Here is a 27,359-nt window from a genome sequence, read left to right as displayed (position 1 = left end):
CAAAATATTTGACTTAAGAGACATGGCTGTTTTGAAAACAGCGACTGATATTCAAAGCGGCTTATAAGAGAAGGGGACCCTGGACACAGATGATCAGAAGGCCCAAACACTTAAGCGTCTCAGGTCATAGACTGTATATAAAAGATGGATGTCACTGTTAGCGAGGTCCTGTGAAGGCTCACGCTGAGCAATTTGTTCCCCAATCTTTGTGTGGCGAGACTGGACATAACATGAGGTAGGCCTGCTCTAAACCACTGCCTGGGACCACTGGGACCAGAGGCAGCAGCAGCAAAAACATCGGACAGCAGCAGCAGCCCAAGCCTCATAGTGCAGGAATATGAGGTGAGGCGCACACTGAGGGCAGTGAACCCCAGGAAGGCCGCCGGACCAGATGGGGTAACCGCAAAGGTCCTAAAAGAGTGTGCAGACCAGCTGGCTGGGGTCTTCACTAAGATCTTCAACACTTCACTGTCCCAGGCCTGCATCCCACCGTGCCTAAAGTCAGCCACAATTGTCCCACTGCCAAAGCGTACTAACATTAGCAGCCTCAACGACTACCGACCAGTTGCTCTAACACCTGTTATAATGAAGTGCTTTGAGAAACTGGTCCGACGTCACATCATGTCCTGCCTGCCACCCACACTCGACCCACTCCAGTTCGCATACAGAGCTAACAGATCAACTGAAGATGCCATTGCTACAACGCTCCACACCACCATCTCTCACCTGGAAGTGCAGGGCCGTTCGCCAGGCTGCTCTTTGTTGACTTTAGCTCTGCTTTCAATACGATACTCCCGGACAGACTAATAGTTAAACTGCTGGAAATCGGACTTCCTTCTACCACCTGCCGCTGGATCAGAGACTTCCTGTCAGACCGTGTACAGAGAGTTAGAGTGGGGCCTCATCTTTCCTCAGCCCTCAGCCTCAACACCGGCTCTCCACAAGGCTGTGTACTGAGTCCCCTACTGTACACTCTGTACACACATGACTGTGTTAGTACCCACCCAGACAACGCAGTCATCAAGTTTGCAGATGATACCACCGTGGTGGGGCTCATCTCAGGGGGAGATGAGACGGCGTACAGAGCTGAAGTTCAGAAGCTGTCAGATTGGTGTGTAGATAACAACCTGGACCTCAATACCACCAAGACAAAAGAACTGGTAGTTGACTTCAGAAGGAGGAAGTCCGAGCTGCAGCCTGTCAGCATCAACGGGAGTGCGTGGAAAGGGTCTCCAGTTTCAAGTTTCTGGGTGTGCACATAGACACAGACCTCCAATGGAGCTCTAACACCTCTGCGGTCTTAAAGAAGGCCCAACAGCGTCTCCACTTTCTGAGAATCCTCAGAAAAATGGACCTGAAGAAGGAGCTGCTGACCGTCTTCTACCGCTGCTCCATTGAAAGTGTGCTGACATATTGCATCGGTGTATGGTTCTCCAGCTGCACCACAGCACACAGAAAGGCACTCTAGAGGGTCATCAATATGGCCCAAAAATCATTGGACATCCTCTTCCCTCCCTGAAGGACCTGTACAGCACTTTCGCTGTCTCAAGAGGGCACGCAGCATCCTACGAGACTGTACACACCCAGGACATCGGGTGTTTAAGCTGCTGCCGTCTGGCAGGAGGTTCAGGCTGCTGAGGTCCCGAACAAACAGACTCAAGGACAGCTTTTACAACAGGGCAATAGCCCTAATCAATGCAAATAGCTGACCTGATTGGCTACCTGCCTGGACTTTTTTTTTTAGGGGCGGTAACAATGTTTAAAACAATAACAATAATAATATTTATATTTATAACAAGGTGCAATAATAATTAATGTGCAATAATAACAGTGTGCAATACACATAACACTTATTCTTCTTTTTTATTTCTAAGTTAATATACTGTGTTGTGTTGTTTGTGTTGCGTTGTGATGTGTCATATCGTGTCGTGTTGTGTTATATGTAGTGCCGACGTAGGACAGTTTTTCCAATTTCATTGTACTACTGTACTATGTATGACTGTGCAATGACAATAAAGAATTATCTTATCTTATCTTATCTTATCTTGCCTGTTTTATCATCATTTCTGACTCTATTAAAAGGAGTTCATTTAAAAGAAACAGGAAACAAAACAAAACAATTGAATTGTCTCTAAACTTTGATCTTAAACTCATGAAGAAACTGTTTATTGAAATATAAAGATCATAGATCAAAGGAGCTGACGGTTGTTTTCAACAAAATACAGTACAGCTAATTTAGCAATCTGAAGAGCTGCCCTCTGTTGGCCATTTGAAAGAATGCAGGTTTACAGCAAGTCTGCAGTGGTTTGACTTTTCAGACCTAGAAGCTGCATCCATCTTTTATATACAGTCTATGTCACAGACTGAAAGTGACACAAAACAACTGCAAATCAGGCTGTCTCTTTGTAAATATCTCACAGGTACCCCCCCCATGGTTGTCTGTCTGCCATTATCACTGCTGTCATTGCCTTATGCAAATATGTTCACAATGCAACAGCTTGACAGGCAATGAAACTGTGCAGACAGAGAAAAACATTCTGACTGATTAATGCACACACGGAGAGCTGCAATGAAAACCAAATCACAGACAATACAAACTCTTCAACCACTATGGCAAATAAGAGTTCATGTGATTGGTTTTGTTCCAAGCTTGCCCATCACGTCCTGAGCAGCCCTTTGTAAATGTACCATAGCAGGCCATGCCTAGAATCCTCAATGGCAGAGCTGATTTGTAGGCCAGGGCCTGTGTACAGCTCCAGATTACTTTGTTAAAGAGGCTGTCTGAAAAGCTTTCCCCTTGGAGAAAAAGACAACGCAGTCTGCTTCAAATTGGAAATGGCAGCAATCTCTTTTTTCCCCTCTTTTTTTCAATCCAAAGTGTGGCTGAGGTGCATCTGCGTGTGCCGTTACCTCAGTGATGAGCATTCGTGAGGCCATGGTGAGACGAGTTCTGGGGGAGAAGTGGCTGGTGATCATGATCCTCATGCCGGCCTCGGAGAAGGACAGCTGGTGGGGGTACGCTGACAGCAGCTCGTCTACCATTAACACAGATGTCTTCCTGTGGTGGTTCGCTGTGGGGCACATACATGGAATACGAGCTATAAGATTTTCCTTAGCATTACGACTGCAAAGAGCAGGAAGGAGAGACATTAGATCAATTAGAAGTTCCACATTATCCGTACAAAGTCTCAATAAAAATGTACCTTTCTTTAAAAGAACAGCAGTAGCATCACAGCCATCGTCCAGTTCTGCGTTATTTGCTGCACCGTTTCTCAAAGTGGTCGAGTTCTTCTTCCTCCTCCCCAGGAAACGGACAATGTAGGAATTCAGTCTGAAACAGAAGTCGGGTTAAAGCGACACTTTGCTTGGTACAACTGGGTCAAATGATGGCTCTTTGCAGCAAGTAGCCCCCAATAGAGATAGATTGATCATATTTAAAAATGATCTGTCAAGTACTATAAGCTGCTGTGTGGCACAGCCCACATAAAGAAATGTATCATTTTTATATATTTCATTCATTACTGCTGCAGGCATCAGGATAAATTATGTTACAGTCTTTTGGGATGAGTTTTGTACCGCATGTCACACCGTGTCATGTCGTGTCATGTCGTGTCCGTAAAAGTAATGACACAGATCACGGGGCTTATATTAAACTCATTAATATACAAAAATTAAAAACGTTTCCTATTTTTTGCTTCTAATATTGATATTCAGTAAACTTTCACTGTTTTCAGTGAACACAGTACAGCACAGAACACAGCACTACAATGCATTTGAAGCGGAGCATAACGTTCTTTTCAAGATAATATCCACACTGTTGTTGTGTTACTTAATATTTATCCATATATCTGCTAAATTTGCCAAAAGAAAAGACATTTATTATTATTTGTTTGTTATTCATGTGTTTAAATAGATATTTTAATTCCAGGAATATCTTTACTTGTATACTTTTATCAATATTTATTAGTAACGCTTACTGTTGGGGTACATTATACTCCGGCACAGAGCCAAAGTTCATTGTTCATTTAAGCCTCAAATAGGGGAGGGTAATATGGCCAAAAATATTTATCATGATATATATTTGAAAATTTGTGATGTGCTTATGAGCGTATGGAAACACTGCGCATGGGCGTTTTACCCATATTCTATCGCAATATTTCATTTTCATGTCATTGCCTAACTTTGTACCGGTATTACCATGAAGGGTATAATATGGCCCAGCCCGAGCCTCAAAGTGGATGAATTGAACTTACTTCATAATCAAAATGTAGACAAAATACATCAGGATCAGCGTGAGAGCTTCCCACCTGGAAAAGACAGTTCGAATGCATTCATCATGTGTGTCACTGTACAGTGTAAGTGCCAGGTGTATGCAAAGTTAATCAATGTGTAACTTACCAAACTACTTTTTCATCATATATGAACTGTAATAAGAAAGAGGTGAACATTTGAGAACTAGTATATCTAAGACATGAAGGCATAATTTCAAATGGAAAGGAAAAAAAGAAACAATCAGAGTAACTAGAATATTTCTCCGTATAGGAAATCCAGTATGGAGCTTTTAAAGTATCTGATGTGGTACTATGTTAACCTTAAGGTGCTCCTTACCACTATAAGAGCAGAGATCGATAAGGTGTAGTAGACTGAGTCTCTGAGCAGAGGCCAGCAGGAGAGACGGATCATCTGGAAGAAAAAAGAAAGAGACAGGAGGACTGAGACAATTCTACAACTTACAGGAGCTCAGCTACACCTTTTTTTGTTCTACTGGGTAACACATCCCACGAGGTTCTCACTGCCATGCACTAGTAACATAAGCCAAGCTCTTTGTGTGTGAGTGTGCATCTGTTTGGCATCTTACGTAACATGTAATCTAAATAGGAAAAAAAAAAATCTTTCAAGTATGTTTCTCTTTTCCTAGTGGGATTACAGCAGTGAACAGGACACGTATCATTTTCTGATTCAGACAGAAAAGGTTTCCTTCTATGGTTTTTAATCGAAACTGTGGCCTAAAAATAAAAAAATAGGGGGGGGGGGCACGAATAAGTCAGAGTGTAGCCGGTGCCTGTGTGTGCTGCACTGGCTAAAAATCAGCAGTTTATTCTGTACCTGCACAGCGAATATCCCGCACACTCCGATGATGCAGAGGATGTTGAAGACGGCAGATCCCACGATGGTGCCGACCCCCACGTCACCTTTAGTGATGAAAACTCCTGTGCAGAAGGAAAGGAAATCACTGATTACCACACATGGCAAGCCATCTGTCCACAGGTTACAGAGACATCCTGCTTGGTGCAGTTCTTGGGTAATCTTGACGTAGTTCACTGATCCACGACCCTTTGTCTAGCTGGTAACTACTGATGGCATTTACATAATAAGTTACCTTGTTTGCATGTGTTGTTGAGTTATAGAGGGATTTCCCTCCCATAGACTTTATTACAGAGGGCTGCCCAGGTGTACTGCCAAGCACAAAAGCATATTTGGCAGCTCATTTTAACATTTTCTATTAATGTTTTGAATTCATTTACTCTCAGGTAGACTCCTGGCTTTTATTTTGAAAGTTTGGGTGCTGGTAATCTGCTGACCAGGTCTACCTTTCTCAAGTATTTCCTACTGGCTTGCTCACTGGCCAGGTCACTATTGTGGTAGAATTTATTATCTTTCAGTTGGTTCCCCATATTGTATGTCCGAGCCAAGTGATTGGCTCTCACTAACAACAGGTAAAGGCTAAAAATTGGAAGATACATTTAAAAACCTATAGTAACATTTTGATGACAATAAATATTACCCCGATAGTCCAGGGATTGACATCATACTATAGAACTTTAGAGTCAGCAAAACACTCAGTATTCAACACCCTTTTTGTAACAACTGAGGAAAAAACTTACAAAATCAAAATGTAAAATCAAATAGCCTTGCTGGCAGATCATTCTCCGCTTCAGTTTGGGACAGTCTTTAATACGACTCGCAAAGTTGTGCTGTTTCCTATGTGTTCACAATGAAAATGAAACCGTGCATTCAGCTATCTGCAGTGGTTCTGCATGAAGTTCTGTGTTAGCAGGAGGAGGTGAAGATGGCACTATTGCAGTTAAGATCTAACCCAAGGAATTTTTAGTATCAATTAGTATCAGAGTAGCATATTTTGACAGTCCTGCTGTCAGTGTTAACTATGGTACTCCAAAAAAAACACCAAAACAAAACAAAAAAATCCTCTTCTCTCAATCCAACCGGTCGCAGCAGATGGCCGCCCCTCCCTGAGCCTGGTTCTGCTGGAGGTTTCTTCCTGTTAAAAAGGGAGTTTTTCTTCCCACTGTCACCAAAGTGCTTGCACATAGGAGGTCTTTTTTCTTCTCTGTATGTATTACTGTAGGGCACATGTGTCAAACTCAAGGCCCGCGGGCCACATCTGACCCGGCGGACATTTATATCTGGCCCGCGAGATCATTTTGTATAGATTTATTATTATTGTTATGCATGGCCCGGCGATATGAGGCGCTAATAACACACAAACTACAGATCCCATAATGCAGCGCTGCAGCCTCCTTGCTGAACGCTAGGCTAACTGGGAACATTCCCGCGTCAGTCAAGTCAAACTTCTGTTATTGCGAAGCTAGCCGCGCACAATGGTGGAGAGAAAAGTTGATTCTGAAAGCAGAGCCTTTCAACACCAGTGGGTGACTGAATATATGTTTACAGACATTGCTGGTAAATCCGTCTGTCGTATTAGTGGAGCTAATGTGGCTGTAATTAAGGAATTTAATTTAAGACGGCACTACGAGACAAAACGTCAGGATAAGCTGAAAAACCTAAATGCAGAAACTACAGAAAGTAGAAGAGCTAAAGAAGAATCTGACATTTCAGCAGACTTTTTTCACCAGAGCAAAATCACAAAGTGAAGCTGTTGTGAAAGCAAGTTTTATTGTAGCAGAGGAGCCAAATCAGCCCGGTACCACTCTGAAGAGCTGCATGATGAAGCTGTGCGACGTCTTGTGTCCAGACAAAACGCAGATTTTGGCAAATGTGATCCTGAGGAGAAATACGATTGCTGATCAGGTTTGTGAGATGGCCACTGATTTAAGAACACAGTTGTGTGAAAGAAGCAAAAACTTTATTGCATACTCTCTTGCTGTGGATGAAAGTATAGACATGATGGACATTGCACAGCTGGCCATCTTCATCCGTGGAGAGGAAATATTGAACATTAAATCGATGCACGGGACAACGACAGGAAAAGACATTTTTTTTTAAACGTATGTCAAAGTGTAACCGACATGAAACTGCCCTGGGACTAGGGCTGCTCGATTATGGCAAAAATGATAATCACGATTATTTTCACTGAAATTGAGATCTTGATTAATTGACGATATTTATTTAACAATAACAATGTATTGAATAATGGCTTTAAAGATTGTCAAAAAATAATATAAAATAGTGTGCAAATACTGATTACAGTGCAAATGTTTGCAATATAAAAAATAAATGAAAAATGTAAATCTATGTTTAGTGAACTTCAAAATACTGCACAATATTTGACCCACGTCTGACTCCGTGAACCCATAATGTTTCCACCAATGTTCCCTCAAATATTTCATGTGTCTGAGCGAACACACAAACTCCCTGAGTGATCCCTTGGACCACTGTGAGCGACATCAGACGTGTGCACTGTGGTCACGCCAGCATCTAATCCATCCAAGTTACATGGTTTATTAAAATAATCAAATTACAGCATTTACATTTATGTTAGACTACTTTTAATTAACTGCTTTAGCCCACTTACAATGAAAATTTAAAAAGTCCTGTTCATGACCTGTGTAGTATGTTAACACTATTGGAAGTGTCACGGTTTGCGGGTGCAAGCCGTGTGGAAATAACTTAGGACCAGGCAGCGGCAGCTCAAGTGCAGGTGAGAATTTATTAACAATGGACACACAAACAACGAGGCACTGGGAACAAGGAACTAGAACCTAAACTGGGTTAAACTAACAAAACAAACCAGAAACGAAGATGCAGGGAGGTCCGAGGAAACACACATGGAGAGACGCAGGGAGACCGAAGGGAAACAACACAGACGAACCAGCAACGAGGACGAGGTAACACACACTATAAATACACATGCCAGGAATCAGGGGAAGGGAAACAGGAGGGGAACACACCTGGAAGACATCACAACTGACGAGGCAGGGGAAAACGTAAACAGAACACACTGACATAAGACACAGACCTTCACAATAAAACAGGAACTACACATACAAGGACACACACGGGCCGAACAGAGTAAACACTAAACAGAGGAAGAACAGAACCAAAATCACACTAAATAGAAAAACACAAAACGCTGGGTCAAACGGACCCAGGATCATGACAGGAAGTAAAAATAACTTGAACTCCAATTTTGAAAACACAACTTTCTTTCTTTTTTTTTTCCATAAAGCTCTGACTTGTATTATGAGTATGAGTCTGTGGTCTAGGAGAGAGTCCTGTAACTCTCTGTCTGCCAAATACAGCATATAATGACCAATGTTGGGCAATTAATTATATAGTTACTACTTCAAAAAAGTAACTCAGTTTGGCAAACAACAAAGCTTTTTGCAGCTATTTATTTTTTTTAATGCAGCCAAGGCGTTTTTTTAAATAAACATTTCAAACTATTTACAGAACATTCAGCTGTTCTGCATCAAATCTAATGCCACACAAATTATTTGTGCCACTCCAAAAAATAATTTCTGTCCACTATGAGATAAAGGAGAACAACAGCCTGATACCTGCAGGCCTGACAACAGGAGATGTATCACTCCTGTAACACCTGTAACATTCAGCAGCCGCCTTATTGTTCTGACACACACAACAAAACTATTGACTACACTACACACTAACAAGATTTGCGCTAAACGTCTGAAATCTCTCACATCTCAGAACACCGCCGTCACTCCTAAAACTTCCCCCCGTTTCTTAACAACTAGATGCCATGTTGCCATATCATTTTTTTGACTGGTCGATACGGTACTTTTTTCGACCAATAGGAAAGGGTGGGGGGTTTTTTGGTTTTGTTTTTGCTCACAGGTGGAGAGTGCTTTCGAGTGGTTTCCTTATAAAACGCCGTTTTTACCGTTTCTTCCCGCAGTAAATATAAACAACGATAGTATTCAGGAAGAAAACCAAACATTGCATATATTTTTATCATAACTTTATCAACACAATTTAAAAACTGGTATAAAGTCCACACTTTTTCCGTCAATTGTTCCGTCTGTCCTGCTCACATCTCCAATGGTTGTACACGTTGTCATTAATGTGGCTTCACTGCACATCAGCCACGCCGCTTTGCTAGCTAAAACACCGGTGTCAGCACATAAGGATGCCTGTCAACGACGTTGATTGGCTGCGTATATACGAATGTGAATCGCATTATTGGTTGGACTATAGGATAAGGTGGCATCGTTCTAATCCCATACAGGAACAGCCAGTCACTTACTGACTAACACTTCAAAACAGAATTGTTAAAGTTTTAATTTTAATTTCAATTCAGGTTAGATTTTTTTTGTGCGCAACGCAGATTTTCTGTGCGCAGAGACCGTGCCAGCAGTGCGCAATTGAGCATGTGCTCGATTTGCCACACGGAGCAGCGCGAGAGTAAAGCATGAGGGAGGTGCCAATAATCGGCTCAGTCATTTTTAATGATCGTTGAAAACCCAGAGCGTAATCGAGTTTAAAATTCGATTAATTGAGCAGCCCTACCTGGGACAAACTTGTTGGACTTACAACAGATGGAGCGCCGGTGTTATGTGGTGAAAAAAGCGGACTAGTCAGCAGGATGCGAGTAAAGATGCAGGAGAACTGTACTGGTGAGTTAACAGCATATCACTGCATCATACACCAGGAAACGCTGTGTGGTAAAGTCCTAAAAATGGAGCATGTAGTGATCGTGACACAAACCATAAATTTTATCCGAACTTAAGGTTTAAATCACTGTCAATTTCAGTCTTTTATGTGGGAAATAGATTCAGAGTTTGCCGACATTCCTTATCATACAGAGGTCCGTTGGCTGAGTTGGGGAAAAATTCTCAATAGAGTTTTTGAGCTCAGCAAGGAAATCTGTCAGTTCATGCACATGGCATGTATGATGCGGTGAAGGCATTTCAAGTGAAGCTGTCACAAATGCACCAGCGCAACCTGCCTCACTTTCCCTGTTGCCAAGTAATGTTGAACCAAGTCAGCGCAACAGTGTTCCCAAATGCGATAAACTGAGCGCACTGAGTTTGCATGGCGCTTTGGTGACTTTAAAGCACAAAAAAATAATTTTGACAGGATATATTTTTATGGAGAGCAAAATATTTAAAGTTAAAGATTTTTTTTTAAGTTTATTTATTCTTGAATTATATTCCTGTCTGTTTTTATTAATATTTATGTTTAAAAAACATTGTTTTAGTGTGTTCAATAAATGTTTATCTTGTTTGGCCCGCGACCTAAAGTGTGCCTTGAGGTTTGGCCCCTTGTGCAATTGAGTTTGACGCCCCTGCTGTAGGGTCTACCTTACAATATAAAGCAACTGTTGTTGTGATTTGGCACTGTATAAATAAAATTGAATTGAACTGAATTGAATACTCTATTGGAGTGGAGTCAGATGCAAAGGGTTCCAGCTTGAGCTGTAACAGTGGTAATATCTGCCCAATATCTGGATTAAAAACTGGCAACAAGGTGATATTAGCTAGATAATAAGCCGACAGAAGTAAGCTAATGTAAGTTGATGTAAAATATCAACTCACCAATGACAGAGGTAAACAGTTCAGGCGCTGAACTGCCTGCTGCCATGAAGGTCGCTCCTGCAACATCCTCACTCAGATGCAGACGCTGGTGGATGAGGGGAGAGAAAGATATTCTAAGCATCAAAGCATGGCAGTGAGAGTGTGTGAAGTTAGTGCAGCAGCAGTGCAGTTACAGTCTACAATGTTTGTTACCTCGCATATCTTCTCTAGCGAGGGGACAAAGTAGTCGTCGCACACCAACGCCAGAGCGTAGAACATGTAGACTGCCTGCAGACGCCCAAAGACACACAGGTGAAGAACAGTATACACTTACAACTGGATAATACCTCCTGCTGAAAAAACAAAAACAAAAAAACATTTGTGCTCTGTTTTATTTGTTTGCAGTTTAATCTCAGCTTCTGTTGTCATTCACTTGATGTTCCCTGAGACTAAACCTGAAGGCCCAGCAAAGAGTTACAAGCAGATACAATAATACACTTACATATTACTAAAACTCATCGGTTTGCCAAGGAACTGTTGGAAAATGCGCTTCCTTACATATTTAACAATACTCTGCTTCCAGATTTCAGCCATAGACTGGTGGGGCTTAGCTAAGCATAAAAGCTGAAAGTAGCTGGGAACAGCTAGTCAAAAGTTCAGCAATAATTTTCCCAGAACAATCTAGCACATCTGTACTTCTGTAAAACATGCTTGACTTTATTTCTGTGGAACTTGGCTAAACCTTGCCATGTTCCCTTTTGGATACATTTTAAGTACTGTATAGGTGGGCCTCTGTATGATGAGATTGTCCAACTAACTCTATGTTATTTATGAAACCCAGCATAAAGTGTCCTGTTGTGCACATAACAAAAACAAGTTTGTGTCTTTGCCCCGAGACACCTGACATTTTACACCAGTTCTGGTCCTGTGTCTGCTGAGTCAAAACTGGCTCACCAAATGGGTTTTAAAACAAATTCACAATTGACTACTTCCATATCTTATTAAATAACATATTAAGTAAGCTCTGATCAAGGACTTGCACATATTTCAATGAATTACCAGTGGGGTTGCCAGGGTGTTAAATTAAACTGAATTTAAGACGTTTCTAGGCTGCTAAACACTTATGTCAGTTTGCAGTTAAATCACTGTGGACCAACTACGTCACTGTTATGTGGAAGACGTTATGAATTTATATAGCAGCAGCTTCATAAATTCAATGTAAATTTCTGTGCATGTAAATGGCAACAGATTTAGTTCAACAAGTTATCACAGGTAATGTCACAGGTATCCCAAACAGACTGCATGGAATGGGCAGGTTGACCCACATTCAATTGCAAATTGATCGCAGAGTGACTCCATGATGCTGAAACTCGCAACTAACTGCAAGCAGTTGCAGACCTGGTCTAGCCTTCAGAGCTGCTGAAAGTAAAGTAATTTAAAAAACCAAAACAATCACAGATAAAAAAACTTGTTTTTTTTTTTCAGCAGTACCTTTCATCGTGCCCTGATACCACAACAATCCTCTGCCATCTCACAAACTCTTTGCTTATGCATTGACATACCAAAGAATACACTAATACAGAGTTCACACAATTGTGTTCCCAGACTGACAAAAGTTGGGAAGCGCATGAGAAACTACTGTAAAAAGACCTCAAAGCACACCATAAACCAGCAGTTGTGACATCATTGTCAACAGACAACAATGGCAGGCATAAACTGTCTGTTACATGAAGACTAACTAGCAAAGTCCTCCTTCTTCTTCTACATAATGAACTTCAGTGTTTCCCGTGGTACAATACTATCCTGGCAGCCCGTGTGGTCTCACTAATTCCCCATCAGGCTAAGTAAAGAGGTTTTTGTATCTTCAAGGCTAAAATCATTAAGCTGAATCCTTAAATCCACCTTCAGTGCTTCCTCCCCAGCTGGTCTTCTGCCTACACAACATTATCTACCTTTCTTATCTCCATGTGGCTCAGAAACCAACCTGCCTAAAAAAAACCCCACAACCTCAATGATGCTGTTGAATTGCATGATGCAAATACATAGCAGAGGTAAACATTTCAGTTTGTGAGTTTGAAAGTTTCATAGAGGTGTGACAAAAAATTAAGACCCATTCAAATGGAAGAGAATCTATTTTAAATCATTTAAAGCCCTCAAAAGAAGAAAACTAGAACTACTTTGGATATGCAACATCTTTAACTCCAAAACATTCAAGTGTCCATGTAGAGTGATGCAGGTGACACTCACGCAAAGCACGTGCAGACCCACTGCTCCTTCCACGCGCTGCTTGTTGGTGAAGTAATCCCTGGGGAACTCATGGATTGCTGCAGCGAGAGAGGGCAAAAAAAAATCACTTACACATGCTGAAACAGTGAAAGGAGGCAAAATCTGAGCAATTAAATACCGACTGCAGCTCAAGGAAGATACCCTGAAGGCCTCATGAAATAGCTCATCAGCCAAACAAAGACAAATAAACATATAAATACAATCAAACACAGATACAACTCCAAAGGATGACTGAATTTAATATCTAATAGGGAGGGAAATGAAGAAAAAGAAGTTGCACTACAGTGACTTCAAACAAAGGCAACTGTTGAAATCCAAAGATAAACACAAGGCAATTGAATACTCATTTCCCATGATCGGTTCCATCATTTTTAAGCCTTGCTTTTGTCTTTTAGCGATTTTCAATTAAAGTCAAAAAAGAATCTCAAATGGCAATTATGAATAAATATACCCACAGGAAGGAAAACGACAAAGAAATTTTAAAAAGCACAAAAAAAAGTACAACAGCACGCAGAGCGCTAGTCTGTTTTTCATTTTAAAGTAACTCGCTTTAACTGTTTCCCGTTGGTTTAAGACTGTGGTCATAATTATTATAATTCATGGTAATGTGAATTGAGAAAACCAGTCATTATACTTGACTGTTGAAAATTCCTAATAACTAGTGCCACAATATCTTTAGTACAGGTAAATACTTCAAACCTAAAAATTCTGTACAAGCTCTTTCTCTTTCTTTCTAATGAAAGATGTTTGCTTCTTTTTACAAATAAAACACAGAAAACAGAAACACACTGCAACAAGTTAAAAGAAGACTAAAATCAAAACGTCAGCCTGTAAATTAAAGGGTGGTATAGCAGCCCAAGATTTTTCCTCCAGTGCACAATGTGCATGTACTTGAGTTGATATACGGAAGCCATTTAACACCATTAACAAAAGTTCCTTTTTTAACCTTGTTAAATTTGACATCACTCACCACTACCAGTTTGTCCAAGTATCCCACAGGGCTCAGTTCTGGGCCCAGGTCTACTAATGACATCACAATATGGCACTAAACACTAAATCAGTAATGTGTTTTAACTCTGTGGAATGTATGCTGTTTAAACAGTTATTTTCCACAAATTCATATATTTCCAAATATTAATAAAGATATAATGTTACCTTTCAAATATCTGGCTGACATCCAAAGAATTACAATAGTCTAACTGAGAAGTAATGAAGGTGCCAATTACTGTCTCAGAGTAACATGGAGGGAAGCAGTACTTTACTGAGAAGGCTTAATTGAAAAAAGTTTGTCTTAACAACAGAGCTAATCTGTTGATCAAAAGCTAGAATGCTACGATCTACGGTGTCAAATGCAGCAGTCAGATCCAAGAACACAAGAATCAACAGTTAAAACCAGGACACTAAAAACTCTTAAAAGGTCTGTTTCCATGTCATAATATGAAACCAGACTGGAACTTCTTAGCGATTTCAAATAAATCCTGATTGTAGTTGGTTATAAACTTAAACTATAAACCTTTTTTTAATTGCTTTAGTAGAAAAGGCGATTCAAAAATGGGCATGGAGTTAAAGAGGAAGGAAGAATACAAGTTACTTGGGTTTTAAGGTTGTACTACAGCATGTCTAAAAGCTGCCGGGACACAGCCAAACATCAGGGAGGAATAAATCAGGTCAACAATACATGGCCCAAGGGTATTAAAAACATATTTGACAATGGGGTGGGATGCTGATCTATTTCGGTTAAAGGGGAGAAAATTCTCAAAGACAATGGGCATACACGAGAAGTAGCATGATCAAAGACCAGGGAGAAAAGTAGAAATCTTTTCTTTAAGAGGTCTATTAGCTCTCTGGTATTACAAGTAAGAAGTTTCTTAAAATGCTGAAGCACACTTCATGATCCCTTTACCATGTTCTTGCATGGATCCATCACTGGCTTAAAGCTTTTATCCTAAAAGAAGCCACCACATCCAGCAGATCAGTACATGCAGAAATCAAAAGAAGCACAAATTCATTGGGACTCCGATTACAGTCCTAATGCTGATTGTGAAGCACAGACTCATTAAAAGCTGATGACAACGCTGCTAAAGGATTAATTGTCACAGTCGGTGACACAAGTTTTACAGTTTAACTTGGGAACATGTTAAATAGCAAAAATGTCGAAAATATGCACGCCACAAATCTCAGCAAAACATAAATTTAAACCACATGACAATCTGAACTCCACAAAGTCTTGTAAACATTCTTGGTGGACAATAAATCAGCACACAGAACAGGAGTGTTGAAGCTTTTGACAAATGTCTATGCCTCAAAATAGAGTGTTATAGTGAGTTTAACATAAACTGGGCATCGTTCCATTGTCTGGATTCACTTACCCTAACATTGGCAACATGGGATAAACAGCTGATTAGCAATTCGCTAAGCTAACTCAGGATTTCCCCTGTGCATTCATATGAATGGGCAATGATAGCATCTGAACAATTACTAATAAATGTCTTTAAAAAAAATCAGGTGCTCTGTTGCTAAGAATAATTAGATTAATGTTTAAAAGACATTTTTAGTTTTTATTTTCTCAGCTTTTGTCTTGGTGGTATAAAAGTTTAACAGTTTAAGAGTATAAATGTAAAAACAAAATTAAAACATGGTAGGCTTGGTCTACAGTCAGTAAGTACAAATAGGTTTCAGTTTTAGCATCATAATGCTGTTTTAAAATTGTTTGTGATAAAAACAATAATCAAGAAGAATCTGAAGAAGAATCTATTGAATGCTCATGTTCATCACAGAGACAGACAGACATAGACTCTGTAGACTCTACACACACAAAAGGATCTACAAACATGGTGATGCAGTGATATCATATGCGCTGGTTTCTAATCTGGAACATAACCTGGGGCCAATTCCAGACGGCATGTTCGACAAACTCTGAGTTTAAAGATAAACTCTGAGTTTAATAAAAGCTCAGTATTTTTGGTTGCAGAAAGGAACAGAGAGAGCTGCCAGAATTACTTCAGTCAACTCTGAGCACATTTCACCCTGAGTTAAGTAGGTGTAACAATAGAGAAAGAATAAGGCGCCAAGACCAGGACTCATCGTGGCAATGGGTAAATGAAGAGCAGAAGTTTAGCAGGATGAAACATTTCAAATAAGGAATTGTAAGAAACTGCATTTTGTTCCAATTACAGATTGTGTCTGGACAAAATAAGCAACTATGAACGAATCAAAATGGATCCAAACGGGAAGAACCAGGAAGTAAATGGAGCGAAACTCGATCTGGGCCTGATCTGCTCTGAATCCTTGATCTGTTTTGGGTCCCTCCTGCTGTGCAAGTGGACCTAATATGTCATATCTAGCTAACCAGCATACGAATAGCTCTATAAAAGTTTAGACACTTGTCATTTCTGGTAAATCTTGGAAGACTTGGAAAGCTGTCCTGCATTAAATGAGTTAAATTAATATTAGACCGATGTATTAATGCTTACACTGGTAACATTAAAGCAGAGTTTTTATCCAAAAAGTTAGATTGTTACATTACATAATTACAGTACATTTTTACTGAAGAATTGCTAAAAAATGAAACTGTCATAAACTGAAGCAGATGATACTGATACACTTTTAAGAATTTTTGAAACTAAAGGAAGGTTAAAAGAGTTGGCACAAGTAAAGCATTTTTAAATAACGCTTCAGTTACTACCACCTTAAAAGCTTGGGGTACGTAATCTGTTCTGGACCTCCGTCTGTCCAGAACCACACTGTGTCTGAGACACATATAAATCTGCATTTTTATGTGCACCAATGTGATCGACTGGGGTCACTCATGTTCAGGTTGCATTAAAAAAAAAGAAAAAAGAGGGACAGAGCTCGGCTCCAACACTTGACACATTTGACACCACACTGAGTGAAGATATCACTTTGTCCCTCCATCCTCAGCCTGTCAGAGGTGACAGCATGAATCAATCTCTGTCCAACACCAGTGGTCGATCACACCACGCCAAAATATGCCGCGTTTTCATACACAGAGGCCCTGTGGATTTCCTGTTGAATATGACTCTGCGTACGAGCAGCCAGGCTAAAAATAGCCTCGGCCCAGCGTGACCATGTGCATGTGTGTATGTGGGATTTGCTTGGCTCGCTCTGTGTGAGTACTATCTCTGTTCTGTGAGTATGCACGTGCACTTTCCCCCCCTGTATGTCTGTTTGTTGCGTGTGTGCGCTTGCGTAATGTGAAGGGAACCCAATGTGCAGTGACATTCTCCCTCTCAACAGCCGAGAGCTTGTGAGTCAGGCGGCTTTTGCCCTGCGTGGCCCAAACACAACACAGGCCTGTCTGCTTACAGGAACTGACAGCAGCATGAAGAGGAAGAGAGAGGGAAAAAGGGAAGACATGAGCGAGGCAGATGGGAGAAAGAAAAAAAGAGAAGTTTTTAATTGGAATCTAAAATGATGTGGAACAGCCAGGAAAAAAAAAGAGAAGGTTCGAGGTGTGAATGACACGGATCTGTCATTTTTGTCTTTAGTGGTCAGCTGGTTATCATAAAACATCACAACAAGGTTTAAATCACCATCTGTATTTTCCAGTAATCCAGTCAGCAGACTGTCGTTAATCACTTAACAACATTATGTTGTAGCTTAGTTGCCATCTTTTACTTGCATTTCAGTTCAGTGTATTGCGTGTAACTTTACATATGTAAAGTAACACGCATATATTGGAACACAAGAGGAGCTGCAGTAAAGTCGGCAAGTGTTTGGATAATAATCGCCTAATAATATCAACAAAATAACACCCAGAACATGAAAAATCTGCTTTAATGTTCCATTCAATACACATTTACATTTTATTATATTTTATTTGGCCTTTTCTCAGGTGGATAGCGCTCTGCATGGGTGTTAATCTAAAAAAGCAACACATTCTGGGTTTTATCCTAAATCACAGTTATACTGATACGACAAAAAATATAAAGGTTACCTTATTATTCATTTCCAGATTGATATTTTTTATTCTTGGACTTTTGCACATAAGGCTGACCCCCATAAGTTGAAAGTCTGATCAGCAGTTGGATGAAGCTGTTGTGCTGACAGTGAGAGTATGTGCCTCAGATGACCAGGTAAGACTTCTGCTCTCACAGATCCAAGAATAAGAAAGACTGTCTGTATCAGAGTGTTTGCTTTAGAGACTGATAGTGTGAATGTGAATATGCAGGTCTTGCTGCCAAGAGTGGCACAACCAGTTGTTCGGGTTAGCTTCTGACACAGGGCCAGGTAAGTTCAGACATTGTTTTTCCCTTAATAAAAGAAATCATTATTTTATTTAATTGTGTTTCCTTTCACTAATATTAAAATCATTTGATGACCAAAAACATTTGAATATGACAAATATGCAAAAACCAAAACCCAACAACTGAGAAATGAAGAAGGGGGAATGTATACACGCACAGCCTAAGTTATAAGTCTGCAGCAGTTTATAAGCTGGTACAGTATTCTTCACTGCTGTTAATAATGATAAACCTGTAGATTTCCCTCCTTCAGTCAGCAACTATGAGCTGTACAGTCACATGATGGCTTTTTATTGTCTTTGCAAGTTTGAATGTTTCTTTATATTGTTCTCTATTTGTTCAGTTCTATAAGAGATGTGACAGGAAGTAACAATCCTGTGCTGCAAAGCCACACTGTTCTACATGATGATGATCTTTCTAATGTCTGCAGCACTGCTAAGTTTTTTATCATTGCATCTTAAAGGAGCTGTGAGGAAGTTTCCTAACACCTGATAAAACCTGTTAAACAGGTTTTATCAGGTGTCAGGTGTTAGATGAAAAGGTTGATGCTGATCATACACATGTGGGGCGATCGTGGCTCAAGAGTTGGGAGTTCGCCTTGACCTACTGGTGGTGGTCAGAGGGCCCGGTGGCGCCAGTGTCTGGCAGCCTCGCCTCTGTCAGTGCGCCCCAGGGTGGCTGTGGCTACAATGTAGCTTGCCATTACCAGTGTGTGAATGGGTGGATGACTGGATGTGTAAAGCGCTTTGGGGCCCTTAGGGACTAGTAAAGCGCTATACAAATACAGGCCATTTACCATTTGGAGGCCTCCTAAATTTTACTCCTCTCTTGTTTTGTCATTGATTGATTTTTCTTTTTGTAAAACAGGGAGGTACAATTTCTCCAAAACAGGATGTAGCAAATCACAGTTGACTTCATTCATACACAAATGATCCCTATTTGTTTTTACCTTTAGTTTAAATAGTTAAAACATTGGATTTTTTTTTCTAATAACTGATCAGCTGTTGCTTTTGTTTCCTCTTAGACAGGCTTTGCGAGTGTTGGCTCTCAAATCCTCTCCACCTTGGTTCAGGGGCTACTACCATCATTTTTGATGAAGGTACTTTAATGGATACTCTCAAGAATGTAACTATATAAATGTCTGTACAGTCTATTGAAATGGTTTTAAGTCCCACATTAATTCTATTAAATTATAGTTTGTGACTTTTTATATAGAAAAAGTACCAACTCGGCAGACTAAACCTGTTCTCTGCACCTCATCTACAAATGATATTACAGTACTAAAAATGTCACATTGATACCACCACTGTATTTTATATATGTGACTATTTTAGGAGAATGGTGTTGTTTGTATTTATCTAGCTCTTTCTGAAAAAATCAGTTTGCATAGTTTTAAAAAATAAATGAGACGCTTGTTCAAGCAAATACAACTAAGAAATCATCTGTTGCAGGAACTTTCACATTACTCAGAAATACTGTTCTAAACAGCTAGTATTTACTAACGCAAGAGTACATCTGACTTAACTTATGAAGTACTCTGTAGTTTCTTTTGTTACAACATAAATTTTCTGTTCCACATGCGTTTTTAAGGCAAACAGCTTGCAAACTTTTCTTAGTGAGGTTAGCCCATTAGAATTTACACTGCACAAGCTCATACTCATTCGCGGTGTTCTGTGTGGATAGCGCTCCTTTAACTCCTTAGCAACGCTGTGGCTAACAGCCTTTCTGATGGATATCCAGCCTCTGTGCCAGTCCCCTGACAGAGTGATACTGGAGGGGAGGCTTTTTCCACAAGTGATTATTAGTTTCTACAATCAAATTTTCCCTTGTTTAAATATTTGATTACTTAATCAAATTTAGAATTTATCTATTGACAGCTAAAACTGTTTATGATACTGAATCTATGCTTGGAAAAGGCATCAGAGAATACATTATAGCTAAATAAAACTACTTAGAGTGATAATTAATTCAAACTAAAAAAAATAAATAACCTGAAATGCACGTGGGCAGCCTATCGCAACTTTTCCATCATATGTAAATTCACAACGATACTCATCAAAAATATATGGTTTCATCAAATATTAACCAATTAAGATCTGCACCAGAAGTTAATGTCTTCTTGTATGGCCCAAAATTTGTACTTTTCCACCAAGTTTCAGGAAATTTGGCTTGATTGTTTCTGCTCACACCTACTAACAGACTGAGAGACTGTCAAACAGCAGTGAGAAAACAACAGTGCCATCGTTGAAATTTTTGGGCTGGTTTAAATCTGGCAATTTCTCCGAGTAATTTAATAAGCGCATCAGCAGAACCTCAGATGTTAAACAGAAAGTCAGTCAGCAAGTGAAAGGTACTTATCAACTCTGTGGGAAACAAATCTGTCAGAAAACAGCTTTCCCTTTATTGGCCGGTTCCATCAGCAAAATGTGCTTCATACTGAACGCGCACAGCCAGGACAGTTGTGCACAGCTACACGCACACACACGGATAAAAATGGCAGGCCACATCATCCTGAGAACATGTCGAGAACAGAACAATTAAGTTCAGTGTCTGCATTGTCGCACATCTGACACAGATTGTATGCAGATTCTCACGCACACATTACAAAAACACACAAATCGCAACATCCGCGGGCTCATATAGATGCTGATGAGATGCTGCTTTTGCCAATTCCACACAGCCCCAGAATAACAAAGACAATAACAGTCTCAGCCTACTGGCATGACTTCTTCTTTCCAGGAATCTTTGTGTTTTCAATTCACAGATTAGAGGCTCACTCAACCCGGCCAGCCAATGCAGGCACAGACACAGGCCAACTCTATTCCTACCAGAGCTGCGTGTTTGTGTGTGTTTGACGGGCCATTGTCACGAAGCTGTCTCTTCTCTCTCGTTTCCCTTCAAGCCTGGCACTCATAATGAGACTTCCAGATGGAAGAACAGGCAACATACCACGAAATAACTACTGTTCTAACAGGCTGAATGCCCGTGCAGGAGTTTGCAGTGCTGGTGGACAAAAAGAAGTAAATCCAACTTTTCTACTTCTGTTCATATCAATATCTTGGAAAGAGCTTTGAAACCTGGAGCTGGGTGGTGACAGTTAAACTTTTAGTATCACTGTAATTCCACTGTTGTTAGATTGAAATTTGACTTTGATACACTGTGAAGCCAAGGGTTTAACTGGGATTTGTGCAGGCGTCTTGCACATGCTTCCACAGTCCACTACAAATATGCTGGCAAGGCTGAAACATAACCACTAATATTACTGCATGGTATTTTCATGTTCTGAAGTGCACAACTGGCAGAAACAACAGTTTGTGACAGCATCGATGTGATGTCAATTTAACATAACCTTCTTGTAAAGGACGGTGGGTTTAATGATGCCCTTAGGCATGCAATGAGATATACGACAAAATGACACCATGTTAACAAAACTTGACCGAACAAGACGCCACATAAAGACTCAAAAAATGAGGACACTGTTGAAAGGTCTGGAGAGATTTTGGCGCTGATTACAATAACTGACCCATGCATAAACATTTTTCTACTTATGGAGCATAGAGACAAATGAACAACTTCACTACCACACTCGATTTGTGGTCCCATATCTATATAAGGCTCACTGCCCACTTTACTGAGTTAGTACAGTACCTCTTGTGCCTTTTTCATTCAGAACTTTTGTTTTGCCTTGAACATAAGCAGTTTTGTTTCTGTTTTCCTTCATTTACATTTGAAAGTTTCCTGATTATATTCAGAATGCCTATTTTTGTTTTTTGTCTATGTATTTGTGAGACTGTTTCCCAGAAATTTAAAACAAGTGAAATACAGAGTGCATTAAACTTTTTGGAGATATTACTTTGTAATAATGTCTACAATATTTATTTAGTATTAAGAAAAAGCTTTAAAACTAAGCTTCTGACTGGTTTATTGTATTATGTGTCTATGTTATTTATCTAAAATGCAGTTATATAATGTCATTTATCACGACAGAGAGGAGCAGCTTAAACTTTGCACGAACCCAGAGCTGGACAACGCCAGTTCTGAAGACAGCTTTTATTTGTTTTATCGGTGGCAAACAAACATGCACAAATTTTTTGCAAAAAGTCTATCTTGATGAGATTTGGTGGAATTTGACAGATAAGCACACTGCGGTAGATCCCCCAGCTGTAACCTGGCTGCAACACAGGGTTCGTGCTTCCTTAGTCATCCTCTGACACTTAGGATGAGGGGTTCTGTTACTGTAAGTGCTTAAATGTTGAAAATAGTCCTATATGAATATGCGTCTTGGTTTAGGATTGAACAGATACATGCCTTGGCCTGACGTCCGTATTGAACAGATTTTCCAACACTGTCAGTCTGCCCACAAGTGATTACTGATAGCATTGCATAGGTACATGTGCAGAGTAGGGTGAGGAGTGCCCTGCCTCACATACAGTTTTCATATAATACCAAAATGAAAGAGCTCAGTTTGAGGAGAATAAAAAGTGACCTATTTAGGTTTGTTTGGTTTTAGGCTGGATGAAACCACCAAGCTGAAGGACTTAAGTAAAGCTTAAGTAAAGTAAAGCAATCAGCCAAAGGAACAGCTTTTAAGTTAATAAACATGTGGGGATAACACACTGCAATGATCAAGGTGCATACTCCACATGCACTGTGCTACTTTTCAAATATGACTTATGACATGTTGTTTTTCGACACCAATCACTACAGACAGATTAACTGTCATTTATCCACTTCATGTTTATGTTTCTTTATAGTGATCGTCTGGCTTTAGAAGCCGTCCTGAAGTTCACTTAGAGAAACTAGTTTTTGCCAATTTCACATTGGCCCTGAGCGGAGGTTGTCCCTTGTGACAGATCATGCAACAACCACTTAAATGCTGTAGAATGCTGATGGTTATATCCACAAAACATGCAAATCTCAGCACAGGTCAGCTGATTACAGTGTAGATCTACTTTTTATAATTGGAAGCATTATTGTTAAGGTCCACTTGGTGGCTTGGAACCACCTATCTGCAATTATGTTCTTACAAAGAAATGGTAGAATGTGGTCACAAATTTTAAATTGTGACACAGGCTTCAACTTGAATGAAATGAGGCTTATTTAGAGCCAAGGCATAAAAGAAAGAAACAAGGAAAAACTGGAAAGCGAATGAAGAACCAAGCAATAAACACACATACACAGACACACTGTGGTAAATTAAAGTTTTTGTACAAACTATTTGCCAAAACCTGCCAAAAAACACCTAAAATGTTTTTTTTCTGCCATTGAGAAACAGAAAGCTATAAACACAACACTCACAAATTAACACCTCATAAAGCTCATAAATATGTTAGATGTGGGTTTATCAGAGCATTTCGCCTAAAAAAGCTGTCTGGTCTTACTGCACAAAATAGTGCACATAAGGGCAGTGTGCCAATTATAAAAATTAAAACAGAAACAGGCAGAAAATTTTGCAGAAAGATGCTAAAAAGCAGGCTCCACAAAGAGCAGGGGAAGCTCATTTCGACAGCATCTGACATTAAGAACCCCCTTTTCAGATGTGAGCATCCTGGATCATTGAGCCTTTTCTTAACTGAGATCACAGGTAGTTAAATACCTCAGTGCTGCAGGGATGTGTGAAAGCTTAAAAACATTTAACCAGATGTGTGAATGAATAGTGCATTCAGTCACACTGCATTACATTACATTCTTTGTGTGTGTGTGTGTGTGTGTGTGTGTGTGTGTGTGTGTGTGTGTGTGCGTGCGTGCGCGCGCATCTTTGATCCCCATTCCCCTGGAAATTTCTATCCCTCACTAACCTTTGACTGGTGAGTGTGTCAAAGCATTAGTCATTCTTGGTTTGCATTATCTCCAAAAAAAAAAAAAAAAAAAAAAACTATCCATCCATCCATTCTCTTCCACTTATCCTTTTCAGTGTCGCTAATGAATACCTAGCTAATTAAGAATTAGCCGACATTGTACTACACCGTCCAGCCTCATAAATGTGTGTATTGAATTTTTTGCTCATTAAAACAGTGGAGACAGTCTTACTTCAAAGGCAGTCTTACTTCAAGTGTACACTCTTGTGTTACACTGAGCTGTAACACAAGAGTGTAGACACCCTGAATCACAGGATGTCTGTGATTTACACCCTGTGATTTATAATGATATTATTTTTAAATTGAGTTATAAATGGCCATTGTTATACTTAATATTTTGGGGTAATCTAATTTTGCCAATCATCAGAAAATGTGTGTGCCAAAAGTCAATATGGGCAAGTGTAGTGTAGGCTGCAAGAAGCTAAAAGTCACAAGCCTGGCTTCACATACATTACAAGTATGTGGGTCACATTTTACTTAGTCAAAGCAGCCAGACTCAGATCCTGAGTAAATGCTTAAACTGCATAAAAGTGGAGACTGTCTCATACATAATAGATATCTAGATATGTATTAATGTTCCTAGCAGTAAAATGAAGAAAGTACTAGAGTCTAAAGTAGAGATGGCACAATACCACTTTTTTATGTCCGATACCGATACCGATATCATAAATCTGAATATCGGCCGATACCGATATGAATCCGATATAGTGTGTTTTTTAATCAATAAAACTGTTTTTTTAATATCTTGCTGCATTTTGTATAAGTTCATACTCAAGTTTAAATAAACAACAACACTAAAGCTATTCTGTTATACCTGTATGTAAAAAAAAATACACTGCGCCCAAAATATTTCATAGTTCAGCAATACTGATCAATCTAATAAACTTAAACCTACTCCATCCTTCCTATTCTGGTATTTTAAAGAGTACTTAGCAGAAATATTAAGCAACCTAACTTAATAGGGTAGCAAACTCCCAGCAAAAAAAAAAAATAGGGAACCACCCACCCTCCACCTCATGATGCTTAATCGACGTAATCAACTTTAATTTGATGCAGTGTGAAAAAAAATGCACAGAAATAAATTATTTTTCAAGAATAATTAAATAGATTCAACATCTTTCTTCAACAGAATTGCAGACTGCACAGATGGTACCTTCCCAAAGGAAAAAGTACTATAGCTTACTAGGGTATATTAGACTTAACAGTTACTATATACAGTAATGGACTTCTATACATTTTACATCAGATTAAAACTGTGGGTGTAAGATTCAGTTAATTATTTATTAAAAGCTAGATATTTTAAATGAGAATAAGAAAGAAAAGTATGTCTTTGTGCCCCCTTTTCCCTGTTAATGCCATATCGGCCCCCCTGGCTAAACTTTGCTAGATCCGCCCCTGCACAGTTACCAGCCGTCAGCTACGTAGAAAACGATCCTGTTGTAGAAAGTAATATTAAATAAATTCTAACAACAGCTTATCAAGGTTAAACGTGCTGCTGTTGTTCCGCCGCTGGTTTCCTCTTTCTGGTGCAAAGTGGGCCAAAAACAAACAAGAGAGACAGACTCGCGACAGAAAAGCCGATCAGCTGATCATTAAGCAGTTTCATGATTGAAGTAGCAGCAGCAGAGGGAGAGAGAGAGAAGAGGGCAGAGGCAGTCGCTCCATATGCTTAACGCGGGAACGCTTTACAAACATTCAGAGATGAACTTACGGTGTGTTCACACCGAACGTGATAGACGCGAGCGAAAACGCCCCAAACGCCCCTAATTTGACGCGTGCACATTCGCACCTCAACGCGTGTCCAAGAAAAATCCATCGCGCGTCAAAATTGCATATTTTGACGCGCGTGAACCGGAAATGTGGGAGGGATGTGGGCAGTGTTGCCAACTTAGCGACTTTGTCGCTATATTTAGCGAGTTTTCAGACCCCCTAGCGACTTTTTTTCTATAAAAAGTCGCTAAAAAAAGACGTGAAAGCGCGTATCGCTTTTACTCTCAACAAGCAGCGGGTGCTGTAACGCAGTCAGTTCTTCTTTTAATCTTTTACTCTTATGCTGTTTTGTGGATCACAAGGTTTAAAACTACTTATAAACACACACAAACACAAAGTAACTCCACCAGAGTGCCTATTTCGGTCACTTTTGCGGTCCAAGCCGGGTAAAGGAGCAGGGTTGGAATTGTGACATTAAAAACAATAATTGCTAAAAGAAATTTAATTTGTAGTTCTAAATAAATTCTAAATGCATGTAGGACGTTTTTTACTCACTTTAGGTCTCTTCCACGATGTTATTTCTCTCTCCAACAACATAGGTTACAATTACATTAGCGTGACCAATTATGCAAATTAGGTGATGACGTCATTTAGCGACTTCTAGCGACTTTTAGGACAGCCAATAGCGATTTTCCTTACTGAGGAGTTGGCAACACTGGATGTGGGAGGAAGTTGTGCCAGACGGTATCTTTGCTAGATGGCAGCTGTCGAGCTAGCGTTTGAAGAGAGAGTCTCCCTCCTCTATTTACTGTGGAGAGCAGAGCAGCGGCGTTAAGGACGTCCTCGCCGTACCTGGGTCCATCAGGTCCTCCAGAGGCGTGAGCAGTTTGGTGAGTTTCACCACTTGCTCGAGGAGCAGCGCCTGGATGACGGCCGATTTCAGCGATATCACCGTCTTTCACTCGCCCAGTTTGAGGACCTGCTGTCCCGCGTCGGTCCCAGAATCGCCCGCCTAGACACCAACTACAGGCGCTCAATCCCACCTGCAGAGCGCCTGTCCATCTGCCTGAGGTTAGTGAAAGTGTTTAATACGGTAGTCCTTTATTGATACCTGTGCTAATATATGCTAAACTATCGTTTATACACTGCTAACATGGCTGTGGTATGCTATCAGTGAATGCCGTCGGTGTTTACTGATAGCAAACTGTGGTATGGAGACGATTGTTTATAATATTTCTAGTGATACTCGACAGTTCTCATCAAGTCCCGATTTAATTCAATTTATGCTGTTATCAGTGTTAGCAACGATAGCATGGCTGTGGTGTCTATCAATGTATGCTCTCAGTGTTTGCTGATATCAAACTGTGGTATGAGGACCACTGTGGGTTAATCTTTGTAGTGATACTCACTCCTTTTTTCTTTTTTATTTACACCTGGTTTAATTCTGGTATAGGTGAGTATTTGTATATAATCCTTGCAGCTGTCAGACTCTATAACAGGGGTCA

The 27,359-nt window shown here is 40.0% G+C and overlaps 1 protein-coding gene across 2 annotated transcripts in view; it reads right to left on the bottom strand.

Moving 5' to 3' along the window:
* Positions 1–27,359, bottom strand: part of LOC116318747 (sodium/potassium/calcium exchanger 3-like) — a 193,150-nt gene that overhangs the window by 12,801 nt on the left and 152,990 nt on the right. Inside the window, exons 1-10 of one of the 2 annotated variants that reach the window (XM_039622075.1) lie at positions 26,410–26,460; positions 12,984–13,060; positions 10,950–11,024; positions 10,758–10,842; positions 5,107–5,210; positions 4,609–4,683; positions 4,399–4,424; positions 4,254–4,307; positions 3,204–3,331; positions 2,911–3,071 (exon numbers count right to left, since the gene is read on the bottom strand). In XM_039622075.1, the coding sequence (XP_039478009.1) occupies positions 2,911–3,071; positions 3,204–3,331; positions 4,254–4,307; positions 4,399–4,424; positions 4,609–4,683; positions 5,107–5,210; positions 10,758–10,842; positions 10,950–11,015 (699 nt within the window). In that variant the 5' untranslated portion in view covers positions 11,016–11,024; positions 12,984–13,060; positions 26,410–26,460. Of the gene's footprint in view, positions 1–2,910; positions 3,072–3,203; positions 3,332–4,253; positions 4,308–4,398; positions 4,425–4,608; positions 4,684–5,106; positions 5,211–10,757; positions 10,843–10,949; positions 11,025–12,983; positions 13,061–26,409; positions 26,461–27,359 lie in introns of those variants that run through there. The other variant, XM_039622074.1, reaches the window with a different exon arrangement.

Source organism: Oreochromis aureus, linkage group 13, assembly GCF_013358895.1.
Source record: "Oreochromis aureus strain Israel breed Guangdong linkage group 13, ZZ_aureus, whole genome shotgun sequence".
In the NCBI taxonomy this organism is placed as follows: domain Eukaryota; kingdom Metazoa; phylum Chordata; class Actinopteri; order Cichliformes; family Cichlidae; genus Oreochromis; species Oreochromis aureus.
This window is presented reverse-complemented; position numbering and strand designations above follow the sequence as displayed.